This window comes from Anguilla anguilla, chromosome 11 (assembly GCF_013347855.1).
Source record: "Anguilla anguilla isolate fAngAng1 chromosome 11, fAngAng1.pri, whole genome shotgun sequence".
Lineage (NCBI taxonomy): Eukaryota > Metazoa > Chordata > Actinopteri > Anguilliformes > Anguillidae > Anguilla > Anguilla anguilla.
In genome coordinates, this window is record NC_049211.1 from 24,696,839 (window position 1) to 24,712,500 (window position 15,662).

At 42.1% G+C, this 15,662-nt stretch overlaps 1 protein-coding gene across 4 annotated transcripts in view; it reads right to left on the reverse strand.

Annotated features, from left to right (window-relative positions):
* LOC118208011 (protein kinase C and casein kinase substrate in neurons protein 1-like) overlaps window positions 1-15,662 on the reverse strand; it is a 54,708-nt gene that overhangs the window by 10,267 nt on the left and 28,779 nt on the right. For 3 of the 4 annotated variants that reach the window (XM_035382262.1, XM_035382261.1, XM_035382263.1), the window contains 3 exons: window positions 4,480-4,606; window positions 1,801-1,957; window positions 795-1,030 (listed from right to left, as the gene is read on the reverse strand). In XM_035382262.1, the coding sequence (XP_035238153.1) occupies window positions 795-1,030; window positions 1,801-1,957; window positions 4,480-4,539 (453 nt within the window). In that variant the 5' untranslated portion in view covers window positions 4,540-4,606. Of the gene's footprint in view, window positions 1-794; window positions 1,031-1,800; window positions 1,958-4,479; window positions 4,607-12,749; window positions 12,929-15,662 lie in introns of those variants that run through there. The other variant, XM_035382264.1, reaches the window with a different exon arrangement.

The following is a 15,662-nucleotide window of genomic DNA, read 5'->3' on the forward strand; positions in this document are numbered from 1 at the left end:
TTACCTTGGTCGTCGAGACCCCACCGTCAATGTTAACTATTGTGAACATTTTCAGATGTCTCTACATTATAACGTTCAAAAAATATAAACAATGGTTTCATGCAGTAAAAGACCAAAAACTACACTATCCCAATCTGAATAAATTCATAAAAATAACAGCTATTCTTCTATTACACACAATAGTTATTTAAGCTTTATAAAATAAAAATCGCAAAATCAAAAACGTTTTCTGTGGTTCTCAAAGATGATTTGGGGAGGCAGTGTACAATTCCGAGATGCAAAATGAATTGGGATTCTCGCCAAAACCACTTCTCTAGAACTACATTTCCCCTGGGCCAATTCAACAGAAGACTCACTGCTTAATTATATCAGGTGGACTCTATAGGAACCACGTTATTCTCTGCATATCAGGGCCATCTGCAGATTACTTGAGTGAAACTCAATTAGGCCCCACTCCAATAGCATCCTGATCCAAAGCTGAGGCCCTCTCTGCAGCAAAAATGGACTTATAGCCATGCTCTGCTCCAAAGGCTTCAGGCAACAGTTTTATGAGATTTAATGCCCAGTTTCCACTCGACAGTAGTGGCAAATGCTATAAACCTGTCGGGCGAATAAAAGCGTCCTGAGAATTGTGCATTCAAATCCACATACTGCCTTCCAGTATTTGTATGGAACTCTGGAACTCATTCAACAAAATATCTGCAAACCCCCCTCCCTCATATATACTGTATTATTATAAAGGTATTAAATAGTAAGATGGAAACACCACCGGAGGGCCTTTCCCCGCCTCTCACCTCTTTGAGCTTCTTAGCCCAGGGCTTCTGGGCCTTCTTGAAGCCCTCGTCTGCTTCCTTTGACTCCTTGAAGCCGCCCATCATCTGCTTGTGGTAGGAGTCCTTCTGCCAGTTCTTCACCTTCTCCAGGTCCTCATTGAGCAAACCATTCTTGACCTCCTGGTGCAGCTCACTCACCTTGTCTGCCTCGGTCATCACAGCTAGCCAGGCCCGCTCCACTGAGCCATACTGGGGCCCTGGGAGCACGAGACACGAGGAAGAGTGCTCAGTTACCCTTCCTAACAGACCTGGGTCAAACACGTATTTCAAATATTTTATCTCTGATAGAATATGATCCTTTTCAATGAAACATGTTACCACCCACATAGAACTACAATCTAATAAAATAACAATTTTGTTCTTCATCTCGATGGTTAGTATGTTTCTCTTAAAATTGTCACAAATCTGGTGAGTCGTGACAATCCATACGGCAGTCAACGGGTTTGTGTTTGTCTCATCACAAACCGGCAACTCGCTCCAGTCTGCCTGCGGTCTTCCAAATGAAAATGAATTGTACTCTTCAGACACAAAGACAGCATGGTTAAATCGGTAACTACAGAGAAAAAAGAAGAAGCAGCTGGAGGTGCATGCCTCAGAGGAGAGCGTGTTCCGTTTGAACTCTTTCAAATTGACTAAGGAGGTTGTCATGATTAGACTGGCCTAGAGGACAACTGAACAACAAATAATATTCTGGCACTACTTTGTAGTTTTCCCAAAGTGTTTGAAAACTAACAAACAGAACATAAATTGAGCTGAAATGTGTTGGCTTAATGTTTTATTCTCACATAAAAATACATTTTTTACTTCTATTTCTGGAAGTAAACTAAAATAAATTAGTTTTATTAATGCTTTTCATTACAATGCACCTATAAAGTATGGGTGGCTGATGTAAGACTAAGACTTTATATATCTTGCTCTATATATATTTATTCTTTACCAAACGGACTGGAACATTGAGTCTCCCCACCTTTCTCAATCAGCTGTCTCCATCTCTTGGACCAGTCAGTCAGCTGCTGGCTGTAGGCCTTCTCAATTTTGGCCCGTTCGTGGAGGCAGTTCATGAGGTCATTGCACAGACGGTGGCCATCATCGATTCTCTTCACGCAACGTTTGTAGTTCCCCACCTAAGAGTGGACAGGTAGACACAGGAAGTGATATCACATCCTCAAATACGTACATTAACAGAAATTGCATGTATCTATATTCAACTGTCCTTGTGTTTGAAAGTATTCGCTTTGTGCTCTCTCTCTCTCTTTGACCTCTCCAGGATTAAGAATTCCATGACGTTCCATAATAATCAGCAAGTTCACAATTCCGCACATCAGCATAAATGTTGAAATTAAAATTGATGCCATTAAAATTCAGAGATAAAATGATTAGCACAATTTGTCCATCTAAACCTCAGACAAACACCATAACAGCATGAAAGCTGTCCACCATCTGACAGCCTGCTTTATCCAAATTATACAGTCTTCAAACTCATTACCAGATGCATGTGCTACATGGCCAAATGTTGTTAGATCCTAGTGCCAGCAACAGTATTATGGAACATGAATGAAAATACCAAGACCAACAAATGCAGTTTAAATCCATTCTTCTCACTGTATAAACAGTGAAACAACATGCCTCATTAGATAATTGTTGTCATCATGAATATTTGCTCTTCCAATTTAGTCATTTGTTGACTTGTCATACAGGAACTCATTTACAATTACTTCCTGTATGACAGAAATTCACGCAGTAACCGTAATAAATGAAAATGCTTCAATGCTGACTATGGCCAAAGCTTGTTGCTTGCTTCAACTTTGATGACCAGTGTCATCCCCAAACATTTATATACAGTATATATATATATATATATATATATATTTCTCATTTAAAAGCTAAAACACAGAGTTCTATTTATGTGAGACAGCCAACAGTTGTGGGAGATCATAGGGTGTAGGGCTGGAGCAAAGTGTATGTGCACACATTGCATTCTGTCATCTGTCTGGTGCCACCTTAAGAAAGTGTGTGCCAGAGCTATGGCTCCTCCCCTCAGCCTACAGGGGGGTCAGTGCATGTCTGTGCATGATGAGTTATGCAATGGCAGTGGCTCGGGGAAGAGTGAGTTGTTGGCGGGGGGATCCTGCCTTGGCTGTAAACCCTCTTCTGCACTCAGGTGAAGCTGGAGGTGCAGATTCCCTCTGACCGGGGGATGTGCAGTGACAGACGCACAGTATCATGGCCCATGATGCAGACGGACCCCCTCCCAGGGTCCACGGACTTCACAACATGCCTACAAGCCTACAAATGCAGCCACCAGTATTGCATCCTGCTGGCTCACACAGCCTTGGAGTTGGTGGCTCCAACTGGGAAAATTTGAGAATCAATAAACAAGGAAAAAGGAACTGTGCAATAAACATGCTTCCTGTTCTTGTGGTCCAGATTATCTGCCTATGAAAATGTGGATTGAGATAAGGAAACAGAAACACCCCACAAATACGAATCTATGCTTTTTTTAAAGAATAGACTAGTGCAGCAATCATGCCACTAGCCTGCTATGAATTCTAAAAAAGAATAGGCTAATACTATACTGCTTTATTAAAAAGTTACGGCAGTTACCTGGTAACCGAGGGCACATTTAAAACAGCGGTAAAGAGTGACACTGCAAAAAACAGGTAATAAGAAAAACAAGCAAGAAGCTCACTGGGTGCAAATAAAAATCTAATTCAAATCAAAATATTATCTTTTTTATTTTTTTATCAACAGTTCATATCTTAATTTGCATTTGATTTTTTTTTCTGCCCAGTTAGCCTTTTGCCTGTTTTTCTTCTTGCCTGTTTTTTGCAGTGTCACTGTAAAGCTCTGTTTGAAATGCGCCTTCGTTTACAGGGTATCCACCCAAAAATTCCAGATCTAACAGAGCAAAAAGAGCAGAGTTAGCTGATTTAATTACTGCTCTGGCAACCGCTGCTCCAGGATGTATCACACAACATTAATAAGAAAGGAGATCAACTGAGGACAGGCAGAGGTTTGCGTCAGTGAAGGTGCTGCATTACTCTGCAGCTACAGCGTCGCATGCCTCGTCAGCAGTGCAGCGGTGCCGTGACATCACCACAGGGTGACACGCAAGCCTCCTTGAGGAATATTCACACCATCACGCAGTATGCACGGGTACAAACGTTTCTCTTCTAGCTTCGGCTAGCATTCAGTCCCTGCACCACCACCAGATGAGGTCTCCCCATTGGGCAATGCGCTTTGACTGGCTAATGGGGCAGGACCGTAGTGCAGGCTGATAGGCACGTTCGGGGCCCCTCATTGATTCACTAAATTAGGGCCCCTCAAGATGCCCTCAGCCACGCAGGAATAAAGGGCTGCTTCCACGATCGCTGCCTGGTGTGTGTGGAGACAACTTCTCTGCATGGCTTAATGCTCATTTTTCACATGGTACTGTGTTCTGAAATCTGACAACCTTTCTGGTAAAAAAAAATGTTCAGGGTGCTCCTCCACAACTGACTAAACTAACAGAATAGATCCATCACACAGAATCATGGGTTAAGGAATTGGAACAAATGTTGTGTTAAGGACTAAGAGAATACTTAAAACTGCCTGGTAATTTTAATCTGATATAAAATGAAGGATAAGGATTGTTTTTGTAAATTACCTCCCAGAAGCTGTCCGTGGCATCATCCAGGCCAGCCGATTCATCGTAGGAGCCAGACATTATGCTGGAAGTGACAAAGTGGACTGGAAGCTGGAAGTGTCTGCAGTAGCACTGGGATCTTCATACACTGAGAGATAGAGAAAGAGAACGAGAGAGACAAAGAGAGAGAAGTCCTGGATAAATTATACAGCCCAAAATGTCCACACTGCCCGCTGTATTGCATAAACACCATCCATCTGCAAGGATGTACGTATCAGGCCCTGCGCAGTGCAAGCAGCCAAGAATAAGTGGCTTATGTGCCAAGACCAGAACCTGAAAATAAGAAAACTGCATCGATCCACGCCTGCTTCAAGTTTTTTCATGATAAAAATTGATGGGACAAAAATATAATCCTATCTTCAGTCACCCATGAATTTCTGCACAACAGATACCAAGCTTGTTTTAGAGAAATTTTCACATTTGATGGCATAACATGTAGAGCAAACAAGGTAGCGAGGAACCTAAACCTGTCATCATAGTTTGTAAGTCATTTTATGTGTTATATCTGGCCCATTTCACCGGCTTGTAAATGGCTGATTGCTCCCCTGTGCACAGTAGCCTGAACTACTCAAATTTAAAAGAGCCCTCTGCCCCAGTAGCATGGCATCCTGTATCAAGCAGAGTTGAGGAACAGTGACTAACACCAGTCGACAACGGCCCGTGCACAGTGAAAACAAGACCTCCCTCTCTCTGTGAGTGGTGAACTAACATAACAGCATGCTCTTTTACAGCTGGGAGATCGGTAGTGATACACAGTGGTCCTGTTAAAGCTAATGAGTCACTTGGCACAGCGAGACTCCTTGCCCTTTGACCGAATGGGAAAGGTGACCTCACTTGTTTGGGCTTATATTACAGGTTTGGCAGGAGGTAAGATATGTTCCACTCTAATATGCAACCTTCCATTTACATTGCTACAGTGTTGTCAGAATGTTATGTGCCAGACATGACTGTTGTGGTGTAGGCTACTGCTGATATTGTAGTTATGAATGTATTTTAATTATGGTGATTTTATGTGATACATGCTATCTGCCTGGGATGTTTGCCAGACCTGGGTCATGTATTTTAGTTTATTTTTGAAAAATGTTTAAATCAATTATGATTCAATGGGTGAACTAGTCAGCTAGTCCATGGAATGCTGCGTCTTTGGAACGCAGGACATTTCAAAATCTGCATTTCACACTAATTCACTTGCGTTATAATAAAAAATAAATATTTTTGCTATAATATGCCAATTCACAATAACAACGCAATAAATTTATGCCGTTCATAATTTTATTACAACACTTAGCAGAACAGTAACAGAAGTTAGATGAATTAGTGGGTTTGGCAGAATGAAATGAGATTCTGATAAAAATGAATTTTTGCCAAATAGGCTAATAATATATATTTTAAACCTAGAAGCGATTTCTGTTTTAATAGCTACAGCGTGATATCTTGTTTTTGAATTTTCATTCCAAATTCTTGCGAAGCCACCAACAGCTGTGTAAATATTATGATCAGTAAACAACACTAATGTCAGACAATGAAACACGACTGGTTCAAAGAGACAAGAGTAAATTTTTTGTTGTAGTTCAAGTTCGGGTCATCTCCTGTTGATATCTTTAAAAGAAACATCATTTCAAACAATATTTAGAACATTTTTTCATATAATTAGACTGAAATACGTAATTTAGAAACATTTTGGTAAAAAAAAAAAAAAAAAAACCCTTTCAGGGATCTACAGGTGTGTTTGCATACTCTATTGGGGTCGAAAGTAAAAGTTGTAAAATGACTTTTGTTTACCTAGGCTACATGAGCCAGGTCTGTAGTTTGCATAGTGTTTACTGTCCCTGGATGTCCGGTGAAGCCAGGGGCAGATCAGCTGGTTTTCATTCAACAGCGCGCACCCACACTCCTTTTTTTTGGTGCACAGCACCAGAAATCAGCTGTTGGTATCATTGCCCTTAAAATGCTGCGCTCAGGCACAAACAAGCTGCCTGCGGCGTTCAGAAGGAGTGCTTCTCATATCGCTGCTGCTGATGCAAGCAATCTGTCTGTGCGGGCCTAGGAGAAAACGCTAGCAACGGTATAACAATAGCCTTTTAGCGGCCAGCGAAACAGTCCGAACTGGGCGGCTGGGTCCAGGAAGATGCCTGTTCACTTGTGTTTGTAGGAAAGATGTGGAGCGAAGACGTAGTTAAGATCCCCCGAGTTGCTGTATCACTGTTTCACTTCTGCCTAGTGACAGAGCAAAAAAGAAATTAATAGAACGACTTCTCTCTACATGCTCAGCATACTTCAGCAGCAGACCATGCGAGCACAACACAGATATGCTCTCCTGGACACACTATATGAGCCTAGAAACATATGTAGTCACATGGAACAAAAGGTCAATAAGACACTCGCCTAATCACTCTCTCTCCAGATGATTACAGGGACTAGCCTTTGCTGTCAGTTCACCGCAAAGTATTGTATCGTCTTATGGAAAAACAGGGACATACTCTCAGTAAAAAGAGTTTTACCCTTGGGTACTAATAAAGAAACCTTGAACACTTTTCAGTGAATGTGACACTGATTTTGTATTTGATACAAATATTGAGCGTTCTACCTTTTCTGCTAGAGTCAACTTCCTTAGCATAAACTTTGTATTGCCTATGTGTTTAGTATGTGCAGTGAGCATTGTAAAAATACTGTAATATAATAAGCCTGTTTAATCCTCAACTAGGACCATGTTCCAGCTCCTGGGTTTCATTTACAATTGTAATACAATACTACATATCTGGGCATTTGTTCAGTGACATTCTTTACCACAAATAACTGAACAATGCTCTACTCCTGTATTTTGCCTAATTAAAATGTAAACTACCTTACTCCTCATGGGTCATGACTAATGTGGTTCCTGTGTGGGTGAACCACCTCATTAGTAGGGGTTCACGGCTAGCTTTCTGAGAGAAATTTAGAGGGGGAAAGTATCCTTTAAATAACTGCATGACACATTTTCAGCCATGTTCTAGCATGCACAGACCTCCTGACAGGACCAGCACTGCTCAGTGTTGTCCTGGTTGTGCACTGTGGCTTCTGTTAAAGCATAACTGTGGTGGGCAGACGGGAGCAACACACAGCTTTTAGAATACTGTAAATGAGAACTTACAATGTAAACCTGACCTAGAATCATTTTCCTGAGCAGGCTTCAGACCCTCATTACGCATATCATTCTTAGAATTCTGCTTCGGTTGTCACGTAATCTTTTTACGTAAGCACAGAAACGTTACGATCATGTTCAGCTTCAGCTGTGGGGGCAGTTACAGTCTGTCAGGTTACAACTGCTGAACTGCACTGTAGGCAAGCTACTATAAGACATCGATTTTTTTGCCGGACCCTGAGGGCCCGCCAAGAACAGCGACTGTCCCTTCCTGAGGGGTTGGCTGAGTCTGTGACTCCCCGTTGTTGAAACCTGGGCGAGTGGCAGTGGTGTGCGGTATAAGACCTGAAACATACCCTATGTATGCAAATGCGGACACTTCAAGCTATGCAAAGTTGATTTCATGAACATTCCAGAACATGTCACCTGAAATTCTTAACGTAACACAAGTGTGAGCTGCAGTGTCAACCGTCGCAGCGAGAGGCGCCATAGCAGGCAACAACAGGATGAAGATGTCTTCGATTTGTGCTTTCTTCTGCTCAGTCTTTTCACAAGTGTCCAAAATCGCCTCCATGAGGATTTTTGCTTCCATAGGGGCATAATGGGAGCTTACTAGCAGTTTGAGATCAGTTGTTGTTTTTTTTATAACACTGGAAAATACCATGAACTTCAAACAAAAAATTATTTTGCCACAAAATTCGAAAGCATGAGACAGCATAAAAGATCTCATCTGCATTCATGTGCATTACAGAGGCGTTTAAACACTATTTGTACTTCACACAACCTGCACAAAACTCGAGCAGTGAGTCAGCATCTGTCACCTGTGCCGTCCGCTCCGCACGCCTCCTCTCACCTTGGCCCTTCCGGTGAAGTCAGCAGCAGACAGCGCTAGCTGGCAAGCAAAGTGAACGGGGGCCTCTGGGAGTTTTATTTAAAAGGAGAGGTGAATTTGCAGATCCTCACGCATGGCCTCTGCATTCACCTTCACAGAAACTGTAGCAGAACCCCCGGTGCAGGTGTGGCAACCGGAACCCCTGGAACATTCTGTACCCCCCTTCGCCTCTCTGGGGTGCTGCGGGGGCGGTCAGTCAGTGAAGCCTTCCGATGTCGGCGACCTTGTCTGCACTTTGGCAGCTGAGACCAGTGACGTTCTCATCAGTGCCGATGTGGCCTGACACAAGGGGGCGGGGGACCAGAAGTGTGCTGTGGACTGTGTGTGAGCATGTTATCTGAACACGCCTCTAGACTCAGCCTCACAGATATGTTCCTGCACACCCTGACAGTAATGGAATATACTGAAATATATTGTGTGCAATATATTGCATGGATTTTAAAAAAATGCAATTATGAATATATTGAATATGAATATGAATGTATTTCACTATGAATATGTTTTTCAAATATATTTCAAAGCAGTATGTCCAGCCTGTGTGTGTCTATAATATCACAAGTATAGGTTGCGCAGCATGTGAGAATAGTAACACAATACTGCATGTAATAGCAGACATACAAGTACATATGCTGTACATACCTACATATATAATTGTAATGCAGAACTGTAATATGGTGCATTAAAAAAAATATATACATTGAAATATCTGAAAACACAAGTAATCTGTATATTTCCCAAATGGGAGTCTTGCAGTATCTTGATAATATATTCCATTTCAGTATGTTGTCAGTATATTCACTTTCTGTAAGGGAGTTTTTTAATCCCCAACTGGCTGAGTGGGATCATGGATGCATTAATCAATGTGTCCACAAAGGTTGAAGCAAGGCCACCAAGCTTTCCTCTGGTCATCTCAAAGTGTTTAGCTCTCTGCTACTGCAGCTCAAAGGTCAGAGTAATCTTAACTGAATTGCATGCCGTAAGGCCCACGGTGTTAGAAAGACAGCTGCCACACAGTCTGTCACTTAGAGAAACCCACAGCTAATGTGCAAAGCAGAATGGTTTCTTCGCTCAGTCAATGATTTTTAAACCCTGATTTACACATAATATTAAGATGTTCTGCAGCTCATTCATGTTCTCGGATTATTACGGGTTAAGAACAGTTAATTTGTCACTGTCTGGATTTGGACCATGAGTTTATTGCACACAGCTCAACGCTCCAGCCACTATTGAACACTACTTAACTTCCCCTCTTCATCTCTCTTTGTGTTCGTGTGGCCCAGGGTGCTCAAGCTCCAGTCCAGGCCGGCTGTGAGATCTCCAGGTTTTTTGTGATTACCTTTCAATCAGTCTTGGAAAAAAAAACTGAGTGGGCACTGTCCAATGAGGGACATGAATTAAGGTCTTAAGTGCAGAAACACTATAGCCATCCAGGACTGGATGTTGAGAGATCCCTGGAGGTTGAGAGTTGCATTCTCACAACGACTGCTGCAGCATTAATGGAGAAACTGGGAATGCTACCTGGTCGCTAAGCTGGGCTTTCACGTACACTCTCTCTGTTTAATTTGCCTGATTAATACATCATCATTATGGAGTACATTCTCTTTAAAGCAAGGTCGTTTATTAAAAACCCCACGACTCTCTCAAGATGAATACCCAATACAGAAATAAATATAAGCCGTTCTTCGTTAAGTCAATGCCACAGGCGAGACAATTACAGAGAATTAATACCGTTAGCATCACCATCACAAATGCAGAGGAATACAGCCAATGCTATTAATTTCTTAACCCTGACACACACACACACACACACACACACACTGCTGAGCGTCTTCTTTTCTTGGCCAGGTCCAGTTACTGCCAAACTGAAGGACAAATATATCTGAGGTAAGCGATTTTTTGAAACAGCTCCCTAACCAGCCATCCTGCACAGGCTTGGCACATCCCCATCCAGGACACATGCAAATCTGTTACCCAGAATCCAGAAGGACCCGAGACTGGGATTCACAATCAGTACCTGGGACACTGCGGAGGAAGGGCATTGTGTTCCAACAACATATTTCAAGTTTCATATTTATTCATGAAGCTTCTTAACCTGATTCAACCCCTGATATATATGTTTATCTGCAACCGTGCACTGTCTATGTGAATACATGTTTAACTTGATTACTATAGAACTATATGCTTCACAGACTGTACTGTGAATGTTAATGGACAGCAAAATATTACTGGTAGATATATAAACTGAAAAAAACACAGGCAAATATTTGGAAACTGAAAGAAAAAGAGACAAATTGGAAAAATCGTTGTTGTCAAGGTGTTAAATGCAATAAAAGCAGCTTGGCTGTACACCTCCTCCCAGAAAAGCACTTGATATCGTGTGTGTATTGGCAGTGATACACATTCAACACTGTACTCTGACTCTCATCAAAATAATTCAGGTAATTAAACCCCCTAGGACTGCTTTAAACATATTGCTGTACAAAGGTATATAATATATAAATAATAAACGATTATAATAATATATAAATGAAATATTATTTATTGGATTACCATCCAAAGCCTTGATAGCCCCCAGAGACATAGCTAAGGGAGGATTGCAGGCATGCTGCAAAATGCTACCCCCTGCTGAAGATACATGTAAAATATGTAAAATATTCAGAAGTTGATTGCCAACAACCTGAACTAGCACCCCCCCACCCCAGAAATTTGCATAACTTCAGTATCAGAAACCCCGAACCCCCCCACCCCCCCCCCCCCCACCCCCCGACGAATCTTTCTGCAACCCCCTTCTGTAAACAGCCCCACCCCTTAATCCAAAAGAGACCACCCATGCAAATATATTGTTTCATGCCATCAATTGTAGGATTCTGACTAATCCAAAATCTAAATAGCATGGGAAATCAATTAAACTACATGCATAGGATAATTGTGCATGAGGAGAAAATCATTTCTACAAGAGGACAGATATGAATGGATGATTTTAATTACTAGAAGCAAACAGCTGCCCCGACACAAAACAATGGACTAATCACACACTAGGCTGTACTGTGCTTTTTCTGAAGACAACACAATTGAGTACTACATGAAAAATTAACGAAGACAATTGAAGGTAGCCAACTAGCCCCACTACAGAAGTGTAGCTTTCAGAAGCACTCACAATGGATTAGTTGCAGTTGTCTGTTCTCCATGCATATAAGGCAAGCCATGTTAAATGTTCACCTGCTGTCACCTCCTCCAACTGTTGTCATTCCAGTGAAGATGTATTCTGGCCACCTGGGTCTCAAATTTGAAAACAAAATTTGACAAGAGTACTCAAAGGTCCTGCAGATATTGCGGAGGTGAACAAGCAACAACATGCATGCTGTGGACACAGGTGTACAGTGGTGCCACATATTTAAGGCTGTCTGCTGATAATCTCCATGCCTTTATTTGAACTTTGCCAGTCCTTACTGTTAATTACATATTGATCTGACACAGAAAATTCTTTCAGGATCAATAATGTTAATGTCAATCAATAACGTCACTTGCGTAAAGGTCAGTATGAAAAAAACAACACTAAGAATTTGTTGACAAACTAGAATAGTTCTGATCTCAAATGGTAGATACACAGTGATAGCAAGGGCTTAGTGGATGTAGAGGCTTACACTGAATCTAAATACTTTTCCAATTCAAAACAAATAATATCTGTGCTCAGAGCTGCTGCAATCCTAGAATTTTGAGTAGCCCCCCCCCCCCATGCACCTCACTCACAAGTGTGCTCTATATTACAAAACATAGTAGATTAAACTTTTTACCAACCCTGTACTTCTACATCTAAATAAGTAACTAAAAAAATGAATATCTGTCAAATCTCAAAACTGATCAGCCCAAAATAATTGTGCAAGCTGAAAAGGAATTACTAAATGCCTACATCCTCAGTTCATTGGTCATTCTATCACAAGCACCTGCCATTTCCTTACAAACATGCGCACACACACACACACACACACGCATACACACACATGGGCATGCGCATACACACCCATTAGGTAGTGTCATGCACAGATAGGCACTCTTGACTAATGGATAAGCTGATCCAGGCTTAATCAAGGAAAACCCTTACAAGGCACGAACCCCGAAATGAAACAGGAACAAAACCCAGACAAAGCGTGAAGCCATCGAGGTAAGGAAAGTCAGCACAGTAAAAGCACTACAGCACGGCGTGTTGCTTTTGCTTACCCAATGCCACTTCCTACGTGTCAAAGTAGAATTCACATTCCCTCCGCCTCCTGCTCCCTCCTCTCCGAGCTCGTGTTTTTGGTTTGCGCGAGTGCGTCCGCGTGGGTATGGCGGACGACGTCACATTTATTGTTGTTGTTGCCGGAGTCACCCTAGCTTGCCGCAGTGTGTGTGTGTGTGTGGGTATGTGTGTTTCTCAATGGTAGAGGGATAATCCCGTGATGTTCCACTTGAATGGTTTACACAGAGCGGGAGGGGAGGGAGATCTGGAGAGAGAGCACAGAGAGAGAGGAAGATGGTTTGTGTGCCGGGGGGTGGGGGGGTTGGGTAGGCAGATAAGATGTGTGTGTGTGTGAGGGGGGTTTGTGTGGAATTGCCAAAAATGAGCTAGGGATTTTAAAAACAATGGCTTTTGAGATCACGTAACAGTGTGGTGAGTGGCCAGTGCGAAGAACGATGGACTGGTGGTGTATGTGTGTGTGTGTCTCTGTGTGTATGTATGCGTGCGTACATTCGTGCGTGCGTGCGTGTTTGTGTGAGTGCGTGCATGTGTGTGTGTGTGTGGCAGGGGGGTTATTCATGCCTGCAGCATGTACCAGAGCAGCATTACAGCCTCATTGTTTTCAAATGGTGCTGTATGCTGGGGAGGGGAGGGAGACCTTCAGAGTGAAAGCAAGTGGCAGAGGGAGGGGGAAAAGGAAAGGGAGAGAGGGACAGAGAGAGGAGGGGGTGAAGAAGAGAAGAGAGAGAAGACCCAGGCTGCCTCACATGACCTCACACACAGGAGAAAAAAAGGATTCAGTGAAAGAGGGTCGATAAGCCTTGATATGTGGTCTGGCAGAAGAGATGTGGAGGAGGGAAAAGAGTGGGAAAGAAAAAGAGGAGGAGAGGATTCTCAGGAAAGGAATTTCCTGAGGACACAAAAAACCCCACACAGAATGATAATGAGCCATTTCATCAACTGATCAAACAATCAGGACTTGCGAATGATCAAGATCAGTTGATGAACGTTCAAGTAACTGTTCAAGAAACTTGTGAAATTAATTCACATTATTATCATTGTACTATTGTGTGATGAGAGCGGTCAAAAATCTTTACTGAGCTCATATAGCAAAATCAAAAAATCTTAATATTTGGTGGAACATTCCACGTGTTGAATTTTGGTTCTTATTCGTGAAAACAATAGATTTAATTGTTTACAGAGCATGCTCATTCTGAATGACTCAGCTGCTTATAGGTGTTAGCACACCTCCAGATTTCTTGTGCTGTTTTTGTTGTTATTTTTATGCTGATTAGGTAGAGTGCCAAAACAGAAATCCTGTGATATGCTAATGAATGACTACCATTTGAAACTAATGCTGAACACAGAAGCAGAAATGAAAAAGTTCAGCACGTATCTATTCTACGATGAAGTCATTTATGAAAGGAAGAAACCAATAGCATAGTTTGAGAGGAGCAGAGGAGACAGACTCAGGGCTGTCCCCCTGGGCTGAACATTTCACGAGGATGAGCGGTGACTCAGCTCTGACTATGACAGAGCTTCTGATTTATGAACCAGGGAGGCGGAAGAGTGGCTCAGCAACAGGGGATTGTGCGGGAATATTCCACAACAAAAACGGAACTCAAAGAGACATTTTTGTCCTGCTTTGAGGGGAAAAAAATTCCTTCCGCAACAAGAAGCTCATCTTTACCTGCAAGCTCCATGCATTAATAACTCCACTACCAAAAGCCTGAAGCCAGCTGCATAGATGGGCTCTGCACTTTTAAAATGAAATATAACCACATGGCAACTGGCTCACTGTTTAATCTTCTTTCATTGCTCATGGCAATATACAGTGCAACATAGAATCCTACACGCTCCAGACCTCATTTATACTCACAGAGCATCTGCAGTAACTGGAGAAAGGCACTTTGCTCAAGGTCATGGCAGCAGGATACCCACTTGGAGGAAAAAAGAAAAAAAAACAGAACAAGGCATGCAAAAGCTTTGTACGGATTCAAAATGGAGGCCCTGTTCCCTGATATAATTGCACCAGCACTAACCAGCCCCTGTTCTGTATGACCACCTGAGCACCCCTCCCCCCTCTGACCACAGCAGCCTTCCTGCTTCTACCTTTCCACTGACTGCAACAAACATAGACAGCCACTAGGGTAACAAAACCAAAAACAACCTGGACCCTCACTTGGCCTCCTCTATGTTATCGGGGATTGGGGTGGGGGTCGGGGGGGTCGATCTGCAATGGCAATAGCTAGGATAAATACACCAATGGATGCATCAAGTTTTTAAGAACTCATTGCTGCAGAAAGTATAAAAACTGTTTTTTACAGAATTTGTTTCTAGTGAGACAGAATCTGTACATTTAAAAAACTGCATAAAGCTTTCTTTTCATTTACAGGACAACAGCTGTGTAAACTTGGGGAAACATCCACATGGAAAGTAAAACTGTTTCAAATGTGTTCAGCAGATGTCTCCATGGTGCTCCCAGGTGAAAATCAACGTATTCCAAAAAATGCAATGATGAGCCAATTCAGATCTGAAGAGGACTGCACAAAGAAGCGAAAGAAAATAAAAATAAAAAGACCTCCACGATACCTTGCTGTAATTTGGGTCTGAGCTTGCTAAGCACACAAATAAGACAAACACAAAGCAGCATCTCTATTTGTTTAAGGGAATAAGTGTGAGCACCACATGTTACTCTGAGGAAGGCTAACTAGTTGAAATGTGTTAGCATGAAGTCTTTAGCTGTCCATTTATTTGCAATCAAAAGTTAAATGTTCACTGAATTCAGGCCACAGCATATCAGCAGGGTTAAGATCACAGCACCTTGAGCTTCGGGATATTTTTTATTTTCAAACTGTGAAAGTAGGGAAAAATATCAGGGTTGCAGTTTCCTCATGAAACAAACACCTATT